Source organism: Nylanderia fulva, unplaced genomic scaffold (assembly GCF_048542155.1).
Source record: "Nylanderia fulva isolate GAGA-0341 unplaced genomic scaffold, ASM4854215v1 Scaffold341, whole genome shotgun sequence".
Classification (NCBI taxonomy): Eukaryota; Metazoa; Arthropoda; class Insecta; order Hymenoptera; family Formicidae; genus Nylanderia; species Nylanderia fulva.
This window is the reverse complement of record NW_028190413.1, coordinates 55,087-70,976: the sequence shown is the minus strand read 5'-3', so window position 1 is coordinate 70,976 and position 15,890 is coordinate 55,087. Positions and strand designations below refer to the sequence as shown.

General features: G+C 36.3%; 1 protein-coding gene and 2 long non-coding RNA genes across 9 annotated transcripts; 2 read left to right on the top strand and 1 right to left on the bottom strand.

Annotated features, from left to right (window-relative positions):
- Positions 1-1,644: 1,644 nt before the first annotated feature.
- On the top strand, positions 1,645-2,490 carry LOC146722253 (uncharacterized). Its single transcript, XR_014925260.1, has 3 exons — positions 1,645-1,696; positions 1,898-2,131; positions 2,254-2,490. It is a non-coding gene; the product is annotated as an uncharacterized LOC146722253 (long non-coding RNA).
- Positions 2,491-8,440: 5,950 nt separating this feature from the next.
- On the top strand, positions 8,441-12,647 carry LOC114934384 (uncharacterized). 7 transcript variants are annotated; one of them, XR_014925259.1, is made up of 10 exons: positions 8,441-8,645; positions 8,790-8,920; positions 9,177-9,326; positions 9,574-9,764; positions 10,074-10,283; positions 10,555-10,734; positions 11,042-11,179; positions 11,298-11,632; positions 11,916-12,162; positions 12,254-12,647. It is a non-coding gene; the product is annotated as an uncharacterized LOC114934384 (long non-coding RNA). The 7 variants fall into 7 exon arrangements; XR_014925256.1 differs by having other exon boundaries at positions 10,074-10,173; positions 11,844-12,162; positions 12,254-12,646; XR_014925258.1 differs by having other exon boundaries at positions 10,555-10,719; positions 11,844-12,162; positions 12,254-12,646.
- A 1,068-nt stretch (positions 12,648-13,715) lies between these two features.
- Positions 13,716-14,447, bottom strand: LOC146722252 (uncharacterized). Its single transcript, XM_085485143.1, has one exon. It carries the CDS (start codon positions 14,445-14,447, stop codon positions 13,716-13,718), a length of 732 nt encoding a protein of 243 aa, XP_085341269.1.
- Positions 14,448-15,890: the final 1,443 nt, after the last annotated feature.

Below are 15,890 nucleotides of genomic sequence, written 5' to 3'. Positions count from 1 at the left end.
GACTGTCCTTTAAATATTCTGTTAACAGAGCTTGATGATTTGCAGCATCCTTGAGACAGCGACGATAATAATTGATAATTCCTAAGAATCTGCGTAATTCATGAAGTGTCTTAGGTTTAGGATAATCAATAATTGATTTCACTTTTTCGGATGTAGGTTTAACTCCTTGGTTAGAAACTAAGTAACCAAGAAAAGAAATCTCGCTTTGACCGAAAAGACATTTAGCGACATTGATTGTCATTCCAGCTTGTTGAAGACGATCAAAAATAATGCGTAAGTGAGCAATATGTTCTTTCTCATCTTTAGAAGCAATAAGAATGTCATCAAGATAACAAAAGGCAAAACTCAAATCATTAAGTAAAGAGTTCATGAGCCGTTGAAAAGTTTGGGCTGCGTTTCGTAAACCGAAAGGCATTACGACAAATTCAAAAAGCCCAAATGGAGTAGTGACAGCTGTTTTGTGAATATCTTCTTTAGCGACGGGTACTTGATAGTACGCTTTAACTAAGTCGATTTTAGAAAAGATATTCTTACCAAAAAGTGAAGAAGAAAAATCTTGAATATGAGGTAAGGGATAACGATCCGGGATAGTCACTGAATTGAGTGCACGATAATCACCACACAGTCTCCAAGAATTTTGTTCCTTCTTAGGTACCATATGTAGAGGGGCTGCCCAGGAGCTGCTTGAAGGCCTGCAAATTCCTTGCTCCATCATAGACTTGAATTCTTCCTTGGCACATTTAAGTTTCTCAGGAGTAAGTCTTCTGGGAGTCGAAAATTTAGGAGAACCTTCCGTAACGATATGATGCTCAACACCATGCGTTTTTACCGAGGAAATTGGAGAAAACGGGTGAGTCCTGGAAATTCGGTTAAAAATTTGTGGTACACAGAATCAGGAGATGTGGTAAAAATTGACAAATGTGCAACTTCTTGAATTTTTCCAGTATTCATAAGACCGGTAACATTATCAATCAATTTCTTGTTTTTAATGTCAATTAGGAGATTAAAATGACAAAGGAAATCGGCGCCTAAAATAGGACGTTGAATATCCGCGACACAAAATTTCCATTTGAATTCTCTCCTTAAACCGAGGTTCAAAATTAAAGTTTTTGAACCGTAAGTATTAATTTGAGTACCATTTGCGGCAAAAAGTTTTAAATTAGTATGCCACGGCTTCAATAAAACCTTTTTAGGTAACAACGATATATCAGCGCCCGTATCGACAAGAAAATTCAAATTTGAATGTCTGTCGAAAATAATGAGGCGATTGTTAGAAACACCGTCGTAAGCAGCCTCAGTCTTAAGCGGCGTTTTTAGTTTTCCTGTGAAGCCAAGAATGTTTTGGACATAGAACAAGGTAAAGTACATCGTTTAGCCTTATCACCAAACTTCTTATGGTAAAAACAAGTTGATGTATCTTTAATATCTTTATTTGATTTGTCTTTGTTACGCGATAACGATTTAAATCTTCTATTCTCTTTAGACCGGCTTTTGGAACGATCTCGACGACGAGAAACTTCAAGAGCTTCGATTCTTCGTAGCAAATCCGCGAAATCCGAAGATTTATTATTTGCATTATTGGAAACTTCCGCGACTTGCAAACCGCCGTCCCGATCAGCAATTTTATCGGCTAATTCCGCAAGTTTAACAAGAGGAACATCCTCTACTACGGCTAAAGTCGTTTGAATTCTATGTGGTAAGCGTTGAAGCCAAATCATTTGCAAAACACTATCTGCTAAAGATCCTCCAGACAAATGACGAATTTCTCGAAGTAATTCCGAAGGTTTTTTATCACTAAGTTCAATTCCAGCTAATATTTGTCTCAAACGTTTTTCCTCTGAATCCGTAAAGCGATTTATTAATATTTTCTTTAAATAATTATATTTATCTGTTTCAGGTGGATTTTCAATGACTTCAGATATGTTTACTAAGGCTTGTTCATCAAGATGACGAATGACAGAACTATATTTAATATCATCTGATCGAATTCGATAAACCGTAAACTCACTTTTAATAGAAGCAAACCAGAGTTTAGGTTGTTTATGCCAGAAAGTCGGTAGTTTTAATAAACGAAACTCATTTGAGTGAATTTGTAACATAGGATCACTCACCTGATGTCCAGTTTGAGAAGGTAAAATATTAATATTATCTGATCCAACCTGATTTGATCCGCTCGCCAAATCCATATCAATCTGTGTATCCGAACAGGGTCTAACTGGTGATCTATCGATTGGCATTTTCCTCTTGTTCCAGGAATCCGATAAAATGATTTGAGAATTTCCGTGAAGGACTAATCCGCCTCTGATGTTTCAAAGATCCGGAGAATGAATCTCTTAAAATCAGAATATCCAGCAATTCTTCCAAGCGATGATAATATTTCGCAGACTTCAAATACGACGATCACTTGGCACTTATTCCGCATCAGCCTTTAAAATGCGTCGGCTTTAATATCACGTCGGGGTCACCAAAAATGTAGCGACTTATAAATAAATTCACCAGATCTTTAAAAAAAAATGTTTTTTATTGAAAGTATAAAGCGAAAGAACAAAAAGAATTAATATTTAACAAATAAATGAATGTGTTGTTATGGAAATATTGATTTTTCTTAAAAACATTATGTATATTAATGAATTGAAGTTATTACAAATGTATAAAGATGTAAAAAGTGTAAAAGTGCAGTGAAAAGTGTAAGGTGTAATAAAAGTGTAGAGTGTAAATGAAAGGTGTGGATGATGAATGCTACATATTTGTACAAAAGTTTTATAAAAGTGTAGAGTGTAAATGAAAGGTGTGGATGATGAATGCTACATATTTGTACAAATATGTAGCATTCATCATCCACACCTTTCATTTACACTCTACACTTTTATTACACCTTACACTTTTCACTGCACTTTTACACTTTTTACATCTTTATACATTTGTAATAACTTCAATTCATTAATATACATAATGTTTTTAAGAAAAATCAATATTTCCATAACAACACATTCATTCATTTATTTGTTAAATATTAATTCTTTTTGTTCTTTCGCTTTATACTTTCAATAAAAAACATTTTTTTTTAAAGATCTGGTGAATTTATTTATAAGTCGCTACATTTTTGGTGACCCCGACGTGATATTAAAGCCGACGCATTTTAAAGGCTGATGCGGAATAAGTGCCAAGTGATCATTGTATTTGAAGTCTGCGAAATATTATCATCGCTTGGAAGAATTGCTGGATATTCTGATTTTAAGAGATTCATTCTCCGGATCTTTGAAACATCAGAGGCGGATTAGTCCTTCACGGAAATTCTCAAATCATTTTATCGGATTCCTGGAACAAGAGGAAAATGCCAATCGATAGATCACCAGTTAGACCCTGTTCGGATACACAGATTGATATGGATTTGGCGAGCGGATCAAATCAGGTTGGATCAGATAATATTAATATTTTACCTTCTCAAACTGGACATCAGGTGAGTGATCCTATGTTACAAATTCACTCAAATGAGTTTCGTTTATTAAAACTACCGACTTTCTGGCATAAACAACCTAAACTCTGGTTTGCTTCTATTGAAAGTGAGTTTACGGTTTATCGAATTCGATCAGATGATATTAAATATAGTTCTGTCATTCGTCATCTTGATGAACAAGCCTTAGTAAACATATCTGAAGTCATTGAAAATCCACCTGAAACAGATAAATATAATTATTTAAAGAAAATATTAATAAATCGCTCTACGGATTCAGAGGAAAAACGTTTGAGACAAATATTAGCTGGAATTGAACTTAGTGATAAAAAACCTTCGGAATTACTTCGAGAAATTCGTCATTTGTCTGGAGGATCTTTAGCAGATAGTGTTTTGCAAATGATTTGGCTTCAACGCTTACCACATAGAATTCAAACGACTTTAGCCGTAGTAGAGGATGTTCCTCTTGTTAAACTTGCGGAATTAGCCGATAAAATTGCTGATCGGGACGGCGGTTTGCAAGTCGCGGAAGTTTCCAATAATGCAAATAATAAATCTTCGGATTTCGCGGATTTGCTACGAAGAATCGAAGCTCTTGAAGTTTCTCGTCGTCGAGATCGTTCCAAAAGCCGGTCTAGAGAGAATAGAAGATTTAAATCGTTATCGCGTAACAAAGACAAATCAAATAAAGATATTAAAGATACATCAACTTGTTTTTACCATAAGAAGTTTGGTGATAAGGCTAAACGATGTACTTTACCTTGTTCTATGTCCAAAACATTCTTGGCTTCACAGGAAAACTAAAAACGCCGCTTAAGACTGAGGCTGCTTACGACGGTGTTTCTAACAATCGCCTCATTATTTTCGACAGACATTCAAATTTGAATTTTCTTGTCGATACGGGCGCTGATATATCGTTGTTACCTAAAAAGGTTTTATTGAAGCCGTGGCATACTAATTTAAAACTTTTTGCCGCAAATGGTACTCAAATTAATACTTACGGTTCAAAAACTTTAATTTTGAACCTCGGTTTAAGGAGAGAATTCAAATGGAAATTTTGTGTCGCGGATATTCAACGTCCTATTTTAGGCGCCGATTTTTTTTGTCATTTTAATCTCCTAATTGACATTAAAAACAAGAAATTGATTGATAATGTTACCGGTCTTATGAATACTGGAAAAATTCAAGAAGTTGCACATTTGTCAATTTTTACCACATCTCCTGATTCTGTGTACCACAAATTTTTAACCGAATTTCCAGGACTCACCCGTTTTCTCCAATTTCCTCGGTAAAAACGCATGGTGTTGAGCATCATATCGTTACGGAAGGTTCTCCTAAATTTTCGACTCCCAGAAGACTTACTCCTGAGAAACTTAAATGTGCCAAGGAAGAATTCAAGTCTATGATGGAGCAAGGAATTTGCAGGCCTTCAAGCAGCTCCTGGGCAGCCCCTCTACATATGGTACCTAAAAAGGAACAAAATTCTTGGAGACTGTGTGGTGATTATCGTGCACTCAATTCAGTGACTATCCCGGATCGTTATCCCTTACCTCATATTCAAGATTTTTCTTCTTCACTTTTTGGTAAGAATATCTTTTCTAAAATCGACTTAGTTAAAGCGTACTATCAAGTACCCGTCGCTAAAGAAGATATTCACAAAACAGCTGTCACTACTCCATTTGGGCTTTTTGAATTTGTCGTAATGCCTTTCGGTTTACGAAACGCAGCCCAAACTTTTCAACGGCTCATGAACTCTTTACTTAATGATTTGAGTTTTGCCTTTTGTTATCTTGATGACATTCTTATTGCTTCTAAAGATGAGAAAGAACATATTGCTCACTTACGCATTATTTTTGATCGTCTTCAACAAGCTGGAATGACAATCAATGTCGCTAAATGTCTTTTCGGTCAAAGCGAGATTTCTTTTCTTGGTTACTTAGTTTCTAACCAAGGAGTTAAACCTACATCCGAAAAAGTGAAATCAATTATTGATTATCCTAAACCTAAGACACTTCATGAATTACGCAGATTCTTAGGAATTATCAATTATTATCGTCGCTGTCTCAAGGATGCTGCAAATCATCAAGCTCTGTTAACAGAATATTTAAAGGACAGTCGCAAGAGGGATAGAAGAATTATTTCTTGGACTAAAGAAGCGGAATTAGCTTTCGAGTCATGTAAAGAAGAACTTTTACAAGTTACTACCCTTTCTCATCCTGCTCCTCATGCTCCTCTTATTTTAACTTGTGATGCTTCTTACTTTGCTGTTGGTGCATCACTTGAACAGTCTATTGACGACGATATCAAACCAATAGCATTTTTCTCAAAGAAACTAGACAAAGCTCAAAGAAATTATAGCACTTATGATAGAGAACTTCTTAGCATTTATTTGGCTATTAAACATTTCAGGCATTTTGTTGAAGGAAGACAATTGATTATCAGAACTGATCATAAACCTTTGATTTTTGCTTTCCGTCAGAAATTGGATAAAGCGTCACCAAGACAGATCAGACAATTGGACTTTATTGCTCAATTCTCTACAAATATTACCTATATTTCTGGAAAAATGAATTCAGTTGCTGATGCTCAGTCAAGAATTGAATCTATTTCAATGCCTATTATAGTTTCTTTAGAAGAACTTGCTAATTATCAGAAAGAAGATGAAGAACTTCAAGTTTTACTTTCTTCAAATTCTTCACTTCTGTTGAAGAAACTTATTCTTTCAGGATCAACCATACCTATTTATTGTGATTGCTCTTCGGAATTAATTCGTCCATATGTTCCTAAACTCTTACGCAAGAGAATTTTTGATGTTGTTCATAGACTCGCTCACCCCAGCGGCAGATTGACATCTAAACAATTACTACTGAAATTCATTTGGCCTTCTTTGAAGAAAGATGTGAAGGAATGGACTCGAACTTGTCTTCCATGTCAACGTGCGAAGATTTCAAGACACACCAAGAATTCTCCAATTAAGATTGCAATTCCTGATCAACGCTTTCAGCATGTGCATTTAGCCATTATTGGACCACTTCCTATTTGTCAAAATTACCGTTATTGTCTTACTATGATTGATCGTTTTTCCAGATGGCCTGAAGCTGTTCCTATTTCTGAGATTTCTGCTGAAACTATTTCTACAACATTTTATTCACATTGGGTAGCACGTTTTGGTTCTCCTATCAGCATTACAACAGATCAAGGTCCTCAGTTTGAAGCAGCTTTATTCAAAGCTTTAACAAACCTAATTGGATGCCAAAGGATTAGAACTTCTGCTTATCATCCTGCTTCAAATGGAATTCTGGAAAGATGGCATAGGACTTTGAAAGCAGCGATTATGTGCCACGAAACAACCAACTGGGTAGAATCTTTACCTTCAGTTCTTTTGGGATTACGTTCGTGTTTCAAAGAAGATTTAAAAGCTTCACCTGCAGAACTTCTTTATGGATCCACTCTTCGTATTCCTGGAGAATTTTTCATTGAAGAAGATTTTCCTGCAGATCCTGAAATCTTTCTTGAAAAACACAGGATTCATATGAGGAATATCAGATCATCTCCTACAAGTCATCATTGCAAAAGATCATCTTTTGTTCACAAGAATCTTTTTGATTGTACTCATGTTTGGATTCGAGAAGATACTGTTAGGAAGTCACTACAACCTCCTTATTCTGGCCCTTTTCCTATTGAGAAACGTATCTCTGATCATTTATTTGCAGTTAATGTTTCAGGAAGAGTTGTCAATATTTCGACAGAACGTCTCAAGCCAGCCTTCATTCCTTGAACTTCAGATTCTACTGAACTTTCTACCAGATCTTCAGCTCCTGTTCCTGCTATTTCCACTCCTGTTCCTGCTATTTCAACTCCTGTTCCTGCTACTTCAGTTCCTGTTCCTGCTACTTCAGCTCCTGTTTCTGCTACTTCAAATCCTTCTTCTTCTTCTACTGTTGGAAAAGCTTTACGCACCTACCCACCAAAGAAGAAGAAAGTCCATTTCGCAACGAATATCGTCACTTGGGGGGGAGTACTGTAGCATTCATCATCCACACCTTTCATTTACATTCTACACTTTTATTACACCTTACACTTTTCACTGCACTTTTACACTTTTTACATCTTTATACATTTGTAATAACTTCAATTCATTAATATACATAATGTTTTTAAGAAAAATCAATATTTCCATAACAACACATTCATTCATTTATTTGTTACATATTAATTCTTTTTGTTCTTTCGCTTTATACTTTTAATAAAAAACATTTTTTTTTTTAAAGATCTGGTGAATTTATTTATAAGTCGCTACAAATATATCAGTTCAGTGACATCTATTATTAAAAGCCGCAAGGATTCCCTAAATGTTAAATTACTAACACCTGGGATCCACGCATTAAAATTAACTTAGGTTTAGTTACAATATATAATAACATAAGTCATTTGACAGGTGCATTACATTGTAGCCATCTTCCATACCTCAAAAACAATTGAGGAGGAGAAGCCTCAAAATTATTAATATACACCTGTAATACACTCGGTTATTGCGTCTGTTCAATTACTCAATCGCATATGAGTTGACAAAACGCATAATACTACAGTAGAATATATTCTACACATGCATTATAAGCACCTCATATATATGTATATTAATTGTAAATAAATGTTTAAACTGTTTGTAATTACGCAATAATTAATGTAATACTATAGAAAATTACTATTAACGCTATAAATATGCATGCAAATAAGCTATGGTAACTCTTTAACTGTTAAATTTACTGATTTAATATTAGAAACGCCCTTAATGATGCATTAAATAAGAGAAAACCAGAGATTGGCCAATTTAACAATTCCCCTAGATCTAGTAACTTATATAATCTCGTTTAGGAACACAGAGTTACCCATCTATATCTTATTCAATGACTGTTCATTGCATTTGCTACAAGGCTCAGCCAGACATCGATAGATGGCGCGTCAATGCTCTTTTGGTAACTTTAGTATATCCACGAGGAAGAAAACAATCCTACGTGAATCCCAACCTCACTTTATTAGGTGACAGGTTGTAACGTGATGTTATATATTAATTGAACTCGCAATAGAAATATCTAAATAGAGATCACAGTCAAGCTGTAATAATCTGGTTTACGCTGCCAACATTGATTATCCTTATTAATATATGCTAATATGCAATAACTTATACAAGGTAATTCTTAATATAATTATAACCCTCATATAAATATCAAGTATCGAATTCTATAATTGTAATTACAATGCCAATTAAGTGCATACTATAACTCGTGTTGTTATTATCGAACGCAATATGTTTAACACTTTCTTGCTATTAAAGTACACATCCCATCAAGTCACGGAGGCAAATACAAGTCATCATAAGTTCAACGCAAGGGTATGAGATTCCGGCTATTATTTCTAACACTAAAGTGATCATACCTCAAGATTATTCGCAAAGCAAGATGCAGCGTAAGTAGTTAATATTGTTTATTTATATATGATTTGATATCATAGTAGTCTATTATCGCTTTATGAGTTTATAGTGTGCGTACTAATTGAATTCACTTATTAACTTTGTTTATAATATAAATTAAATGTCATTAAGGTTATTACAACCTATATTTCAATTTATTAGGTTATAATCTTAAAAACCTTTACTAATGTGATGTTACGTAAAGTCAAATTCATAGAGAACACCCGTAATCAATGCCACTTAACTTTTCAGGAGTTGCGCATCCATGGCTGAACTCCAGGCAGTCCTCAGAGAGCCCACCAAGGTGTATTCCAGCTAGCAGCACTCAGTATCGTCAGCATCAGCTTCTTCAGTTGAGATCCATTTGCATCGAGGGGCAATATTTCCATTCTCCATTATTGAGTAGGCACATTTCACACACTATCTGTTCAGTTTATTAGTTAAATGTTGAAAATCTATCAATTACTAATTATTTTATCAATAATTATAATGTTATTCACCCATTATATTACTTATAATGTCATAAAAACAATACAGTTGTTCAATTATTAGCTTTTTACTCAGATCAGTTATTCTAATAAGCTAATTATTTAAGTAATTAATATTAATTAATTATTAATTCTGACTTTTGGTTATTTATTAATATCAGAAAAGGTTTGAAGGGATCAAAGCCATACTGCAGTGGCAGTCTTTATATAAGTTCACACGGTCCGATGAAAGTTTCTAATATTCTTCACAAAATCAGATGATACCTATGATTTTATACAACAGGCACCAGCATTATAATGAATATATGAAGATCATTAATAAAGAAAGATTTCTTCTTCAACTACTTATCAGGTATCAATAGTGTATATATTTAAGTATTATAAACCTATAATTATTCAGTGGATAATATTTCCGTTCTCCAATATTGAAATTCACACACTAACTGTTCAGTTTATTAGTTTATATTGAAAATTTATCAGTTACTAGTTACTTTATTAATAATTATAATGTTATTTGCTCACTATGTAACTTATAATGTCATAGAAACACCATAATTGTTTAATTGTCAGTTTTCACTCAAATCAGTTATTCTAATAAGCTAATTATTTAGATAATTAATATTAAATATTAATATTAACTTTAATTATATATTAATATCAGGATAGGCTAGAAGAGGCCAAAAACCAGTACAATGACAGTCTTCATGTAAATTCACACAGCCCAATGAGAGCTTCCAATATTCTTCACAAATTATCAAATAGTAATGATGACTTTATACAACAAGCACCAGCATTATAATAAATATGAAGATTATCAATAAGAAAAGACTTATTCATTTATTATTCTTCAACTACTTATCAGATCACAATAGTATGTGTAATTAAAGTACGATAAACTTATAATTATTCAATAGATAATATTTCCATTTACCAATATTAAATAGGCAAATTTAACACACTGACTGTTCAGTTTATTAATTAATATTGAAAATTTATCAATTACTAGTTACTTTATTAATAATTATAATGTTATTTGTCCACTGCATAACTTATAATGTCATAGAAACACTGTAATTGTTCAATTGTCAGTTTTTCACTCAATTTAGTTATTCTAATAAATTTTTATTGTATGTTAATATCAGGAAAGGCTTGAAGAATCAAGATACAATGGCAATCTTCGTACAAATTAACACAGCTCAATGAGAATTTCTAGTATTCTTCACAAATTATCAGATGACAACAGACATCAGCATTATTATAGAATGAAGATCATCAATGAAGAAAGATTTCATCTTACTACTTGTCAGGTCACAATAGTATATGTAATTAAAATACTATAAACTTATAATTGTTCAATGAATAATATTTTCATTCTCCAATATTGAATAACCATATTCACACACTAACTATTCAGTTTATTAGTTAATATTGAAAGTTTATCAATTACTAGTTCCTTTTATTAATAATTATAATGTTATTTACCCGTTACGTAACTTATAATGTCATAGAAACAACACAATTGTTTAATTTATCAGTCTTCACTCAAATCAGTTATTCTAATAAACTAGTCATCAGATAGCTGAATATTAATTATTAATTCTAACTTAATTGTTTGTTTGTTTGCATCAGGAAAGGCTTGAAAAGAGCAAAAACCACACTACGATGGGAATCTCCATATAAGTTCATTCAGCCCAGGAAAATTTCTCTGGTATTCTTCGTCTATACTACAAGTCAACATCAGACCATGCTTGTACATATATCCAGAAAGTATAAATTACCTCTTATATTATTATGTGATCCATATATAGTTATCAAGTAACATAAGTCCAATTACTAAACACAGAAAACAATTTAGGAGCTTCTTTTAATGAATATATTTGTTCAGTTTCAGGGTTGTATAAAACAACGCTTCTCACATACCACTAAGAGAGTGCTTCATATTATGATGATATTTCTCACTACGCCAGGATAACAGGGCCACAGATTCAAGTTCAATAATCCCTTCCTCAGTATTAAATAGAAAGACCACCATGTTACTATCAAGACATCAACCGTATCACCGATAAGGGATTAATTAAGGAAAGAACCTTACACATATCTTGTAACCAGTCTATCTTAATTGATTAATTGATTTACTCGTATCAAAAGAGTCACAGTTTATCATATACATTGATAAACAAATGTTTCACGTGCTACATCCCATCACTATATTAAGTGCAGGTAAAGTAAGTCATTCTTGATTATTTATTTATCTAATTATTATTAATATTCTTAATTCTTATATATGTATTACTTTATATTATTATATGTCTAATAACTAATTATAATATGAGATAATCACTGATTCTAATCAAGTAAGTCCAGACTATCCTTTATTTATAATATTTGTCACATTTCGGAGTTGTAAATATATTCGTTCGTTCAATTTCAGAGTTATGTAAAACAACGCTTCTCACATACCACTAAGAAGTACTTGATATTATGATATTTCTCACTACACCAGGATATCAAGGCCACATGCTCAAGCTCAGTAACCTTTTCCTCAGTATTATAGATAGAAAGACTAGCTATATTACTATCGAGGCAACAACTGTATCACCAATAAGAGATTAATTATAAAGTTTCACACGTGTCTTATATCCAGCCTAACTTATAGTTTAATTGATTTACACATATCAAGAGAATCACAGTTCATCATATATAATAAACAGATGTATTACATGTTACATTCCATCACTGTGTAAACACAGGTAGAATGAGTAACTCTTGATTATTTATTTATCTAGTTAGATTATAATTATATTGATATTATTAATTCTAAATTAATATTTGATGTTTTAGATCTAATACAACATAAAAAGAGCGGATTATGCTGCAATTGTAGTCTATATTAGCTTAGTTCGCAGAAGACATCTATTATTACAAGTCTATAACTATACATATCACACCAGGATGCCAGAGCCACACATTCAAGTTCAATAAACTTTCCCTCAGTGTCACAGACAGAAACCAGCTATGTTACTGTCAGGACAACAACTGTATCGCCAATGAAAGGCTAAAAAGTCTCACACGTTTCTTATATCCAGTCTAACTTAGTTGTTCAACTGATTTACACATATCAAAAGAGTCACAGTTTATTATATATATTGATAAACAAAAGTTTACGTGTTACATTCCATCACTGTGTTAATCACAGGTAAAATAACTCACTCTTGATTATTTGTCTAATTAAATTATAATTATTATTAATATCATCAATTCTAATTAATATTTGATGTTTAGATCTAACACTTTAATAAGAAGAGCAAATTATGCTACAACTATAGTGTTCGTGATTCGAGGAGTTTCACTCGAATGTCGTGAACGCGTGCGGCGGGTTCCGCTCCGCGAGAACGCGGGATGAATGTGCGATGAGAGAGACGGCGGTATAGCGTTGAGAAGGAGCGAGAGAGACAGAGTGATAGAACGTTGAGAAGGAAAGAGAGAGACAGAATGATAGTGGACCGCGACCGCGAGACTGAAGATTGAAGACGGGAGCGAGCGAGAGGAACAGATTTATAAATGCACCATGGTTGAATCAAATTAACAACACTGTCATTTATTCACTTTGTCCGAATTAAATATAATGATGCGAATCGTATCACGGACGCGACACTTAGATAGAGTTCCGCGTTCCCGTTACTAATGATAAGTCCGCCAAGTTGTTCGAATTCTCAAGGTGCAGACGCGATCTCGATCGTATGATTTCTCGTTGGCTTCTGACAAAGAGTCGAGTCGGCGGGAACGCCGGTTCGCTCCTCAATTTGCCCATGCGAGAAGAAGCAAAAAAACAGTTTGACCGGGAAACACTTCAAGGTGTTTTCTGCGTGCGAAAGTCGTGATAGAACAACGAATAAACAAGAGACGTTGAAAACAAGTCGAAGGGTACTTTCGCAAACGAGAATCTGTCGACGAGAGTCATGCCAAAATATTTAATTTTTAAGACGATAATCACAAAGGACGGCCGTTACTGCGAGGCTGACACAAATAACGCGAGTAATTTAAAAATATTGACACAATAAGCAAGATCGAACGACTTGGCGGACCGACAATTTGAACGACATAAATTTACAGAATAGATAGACTCGAATTTAATAAAAGTGTTGACGGTCCTTAACATACCGCTCGCCTCGAAACTATCGTTTCGAAATGTATGCTATGAGTACAAAACTAAGAGAACATTTAGAAGAATTTAAAGAGGCGATCGGAATATCGAGAGTACGGTACGTATGATTTCCTTTGAAATCGGGAGCGTGAAGTCGCTTTACGTCGGAGGCTCCAGCTTCTCGATATCGATTGGAAGCAGGCATAGCTTATTAATCGGTCGCTTATACTCGGACGCCGCAGTCTTCACCGTAACAACGCGAGTTAATCCGTCTTGACCCGTGTGACATCGTAGTACGCGAGCGAGCTCCCATTTGCAAGGGGGGAGTAGAGGGTTACGCAATAAGACGAGTTGACCGACGCGGATCTCGGTTTTGGCAGGTCGTTTCCACTTGACGCGCTGTTGTAACGTATTTACATAGTCGTCAAGCCATAACTTCCAGAATCTTTCTGAGATCTGGCGCACGAGTTGCCAGCGCGACAGTCTATTTTCGCGAAGATTCAAAACGGAAGGTTCGGGAACTGCGGTCAGGGCCGAGCCGATCAAAAAATGCCCGGGAGTTAACGGTTCATAATCGTCGACCGAGTCGTTGAGAGGAGCGAGCGGTCGGGAACGGGAATTGAGACACGCCTCCACATTGCATAAGACTGTTGAGAATTCCTCAAATGTGAGAGTATGAGCCCCAATCACTCGACGGAGATGGTGCTTTACACTCCGTACTCCCGCCTCCCATAATCCGCCGAAATGAGGAGCGGAAGGTGGCATAAAGTGCCACGTGATTCGATCGGAAGCGGTTCGATTGAGAAAGTCCGGGTCCCTGATAGCTGCGCAAAACGCGGCGGTAAGCTCGCGTTCGGCGCCCACAAAATTCGTGCTATTATCTGAATACATGGCCGAGGGCAGGCCGCGTCGAGCGCAAAATCGAGAAAACGCGCCGATAAACGCTGAGGTTGAGTAGCCCTCCACGAGCTCCAAATGAATGGCGCGAGTCGCCATGCAAATAAAAATCGCGATATACGCTTTTCGTGACGGGATTCCGCGACCAGACAAGGATCGTACGAGCACCGGACCAGCGTAATCCAGTCCGCAATTGAGAAAAGCGCGTGCGGGAGGAGTCACCCGCACGCGAGGCAGATCACCCATCTGTTGGAAGGGAATCGTGGCCCTTTCTCGAGTACAAATAACGCAACGAAAAATAGTGAGTTTGGCGAGACTTCGGGCGCGCAGTACCCAATACTCGCGTCGTAGCGTAGCGAGCGTTAATTGTAGACCTGCGTGTAGAGATTTTAAATGCACGTGATACAGAACCAAAGCGACTAGCGGATGCGAGGCGAGAATAATCGAGTGTTTAACGGAAAAGGAAAGCGGCGCGTGCGAAAGCCGCCCGCCAACACAGATTAATCCATCCTCGCCGAGGAAAGGGTTGAGCGACAGAATCGAGCTTTTCGAGGGATATGGCTCGTTGACTTGTAAGCGCAGCAAACTCGAGAGGGAAGAGCTCTTTCTGAATCCGTCTCAGAACAAACTCTTTCGCGAGTTGACATTCGCGGGCTGATAACGCTAGTGTGTTCTCCCTAACGTCGTCAACGGGAATTGAATTGACTGCTTCCGAGTTTTATTGATGAAGCGCATTATATACGCTGTTACGCGAATTAACCGAGGCCACGACGAAAATCTTATCGTAAAGTCGCAGTCAAGTTCCGTCGAAGCTAAATGAGACTGAATACTCTCCTTTTGTTCGATTTGAGTATCGAAATTGTGCGATCGAGAAGTCGACGGCTCGTCGATCGGGTTACGCAACCATGCGGGGCCGCACCACCAGAGTGGGTGAGTTCGAAGGAGAGACCCGGCGATTCCGCGAGATGCGCAATCTGCGGGATTTTCATCGGTGGGAACGTGGTTCCACACCGCGTTCGGAACGCGCGATTGTATCTCTGATACGCGATTCGCGACGAACGTCTTCCATTTGGCCGGTTGTTGCGTGACCCACGCTAAAACGACAGTTGAGTCTGTCCAGCTATAGCACGGGGAGGTGGCGAGACCAAGAGTGGTTCGCACGAATTCGAGTAGCCTAGCCGAGCCAACAATCCGGCTGCGCATAATTCCAGCCGAGGAATACTGAGGGACTGATCGGAGCGACCTTTGACTTGCCTATTAGCAAGTGAGAAGAGATTTCGCCAGGAGAGAAGTGAGCCGAAGATACACGGCCTGCGTATGCGTGAGTGGACGCGTCAGAAAATCCGTGCAATTCGCAGCGGACAGTGTCAGACCCTCGCTGATCCATCGATTCAGTTGGAGACCGTGGAGATCGGCAAGTGAGGCCTGAAGGGCTTC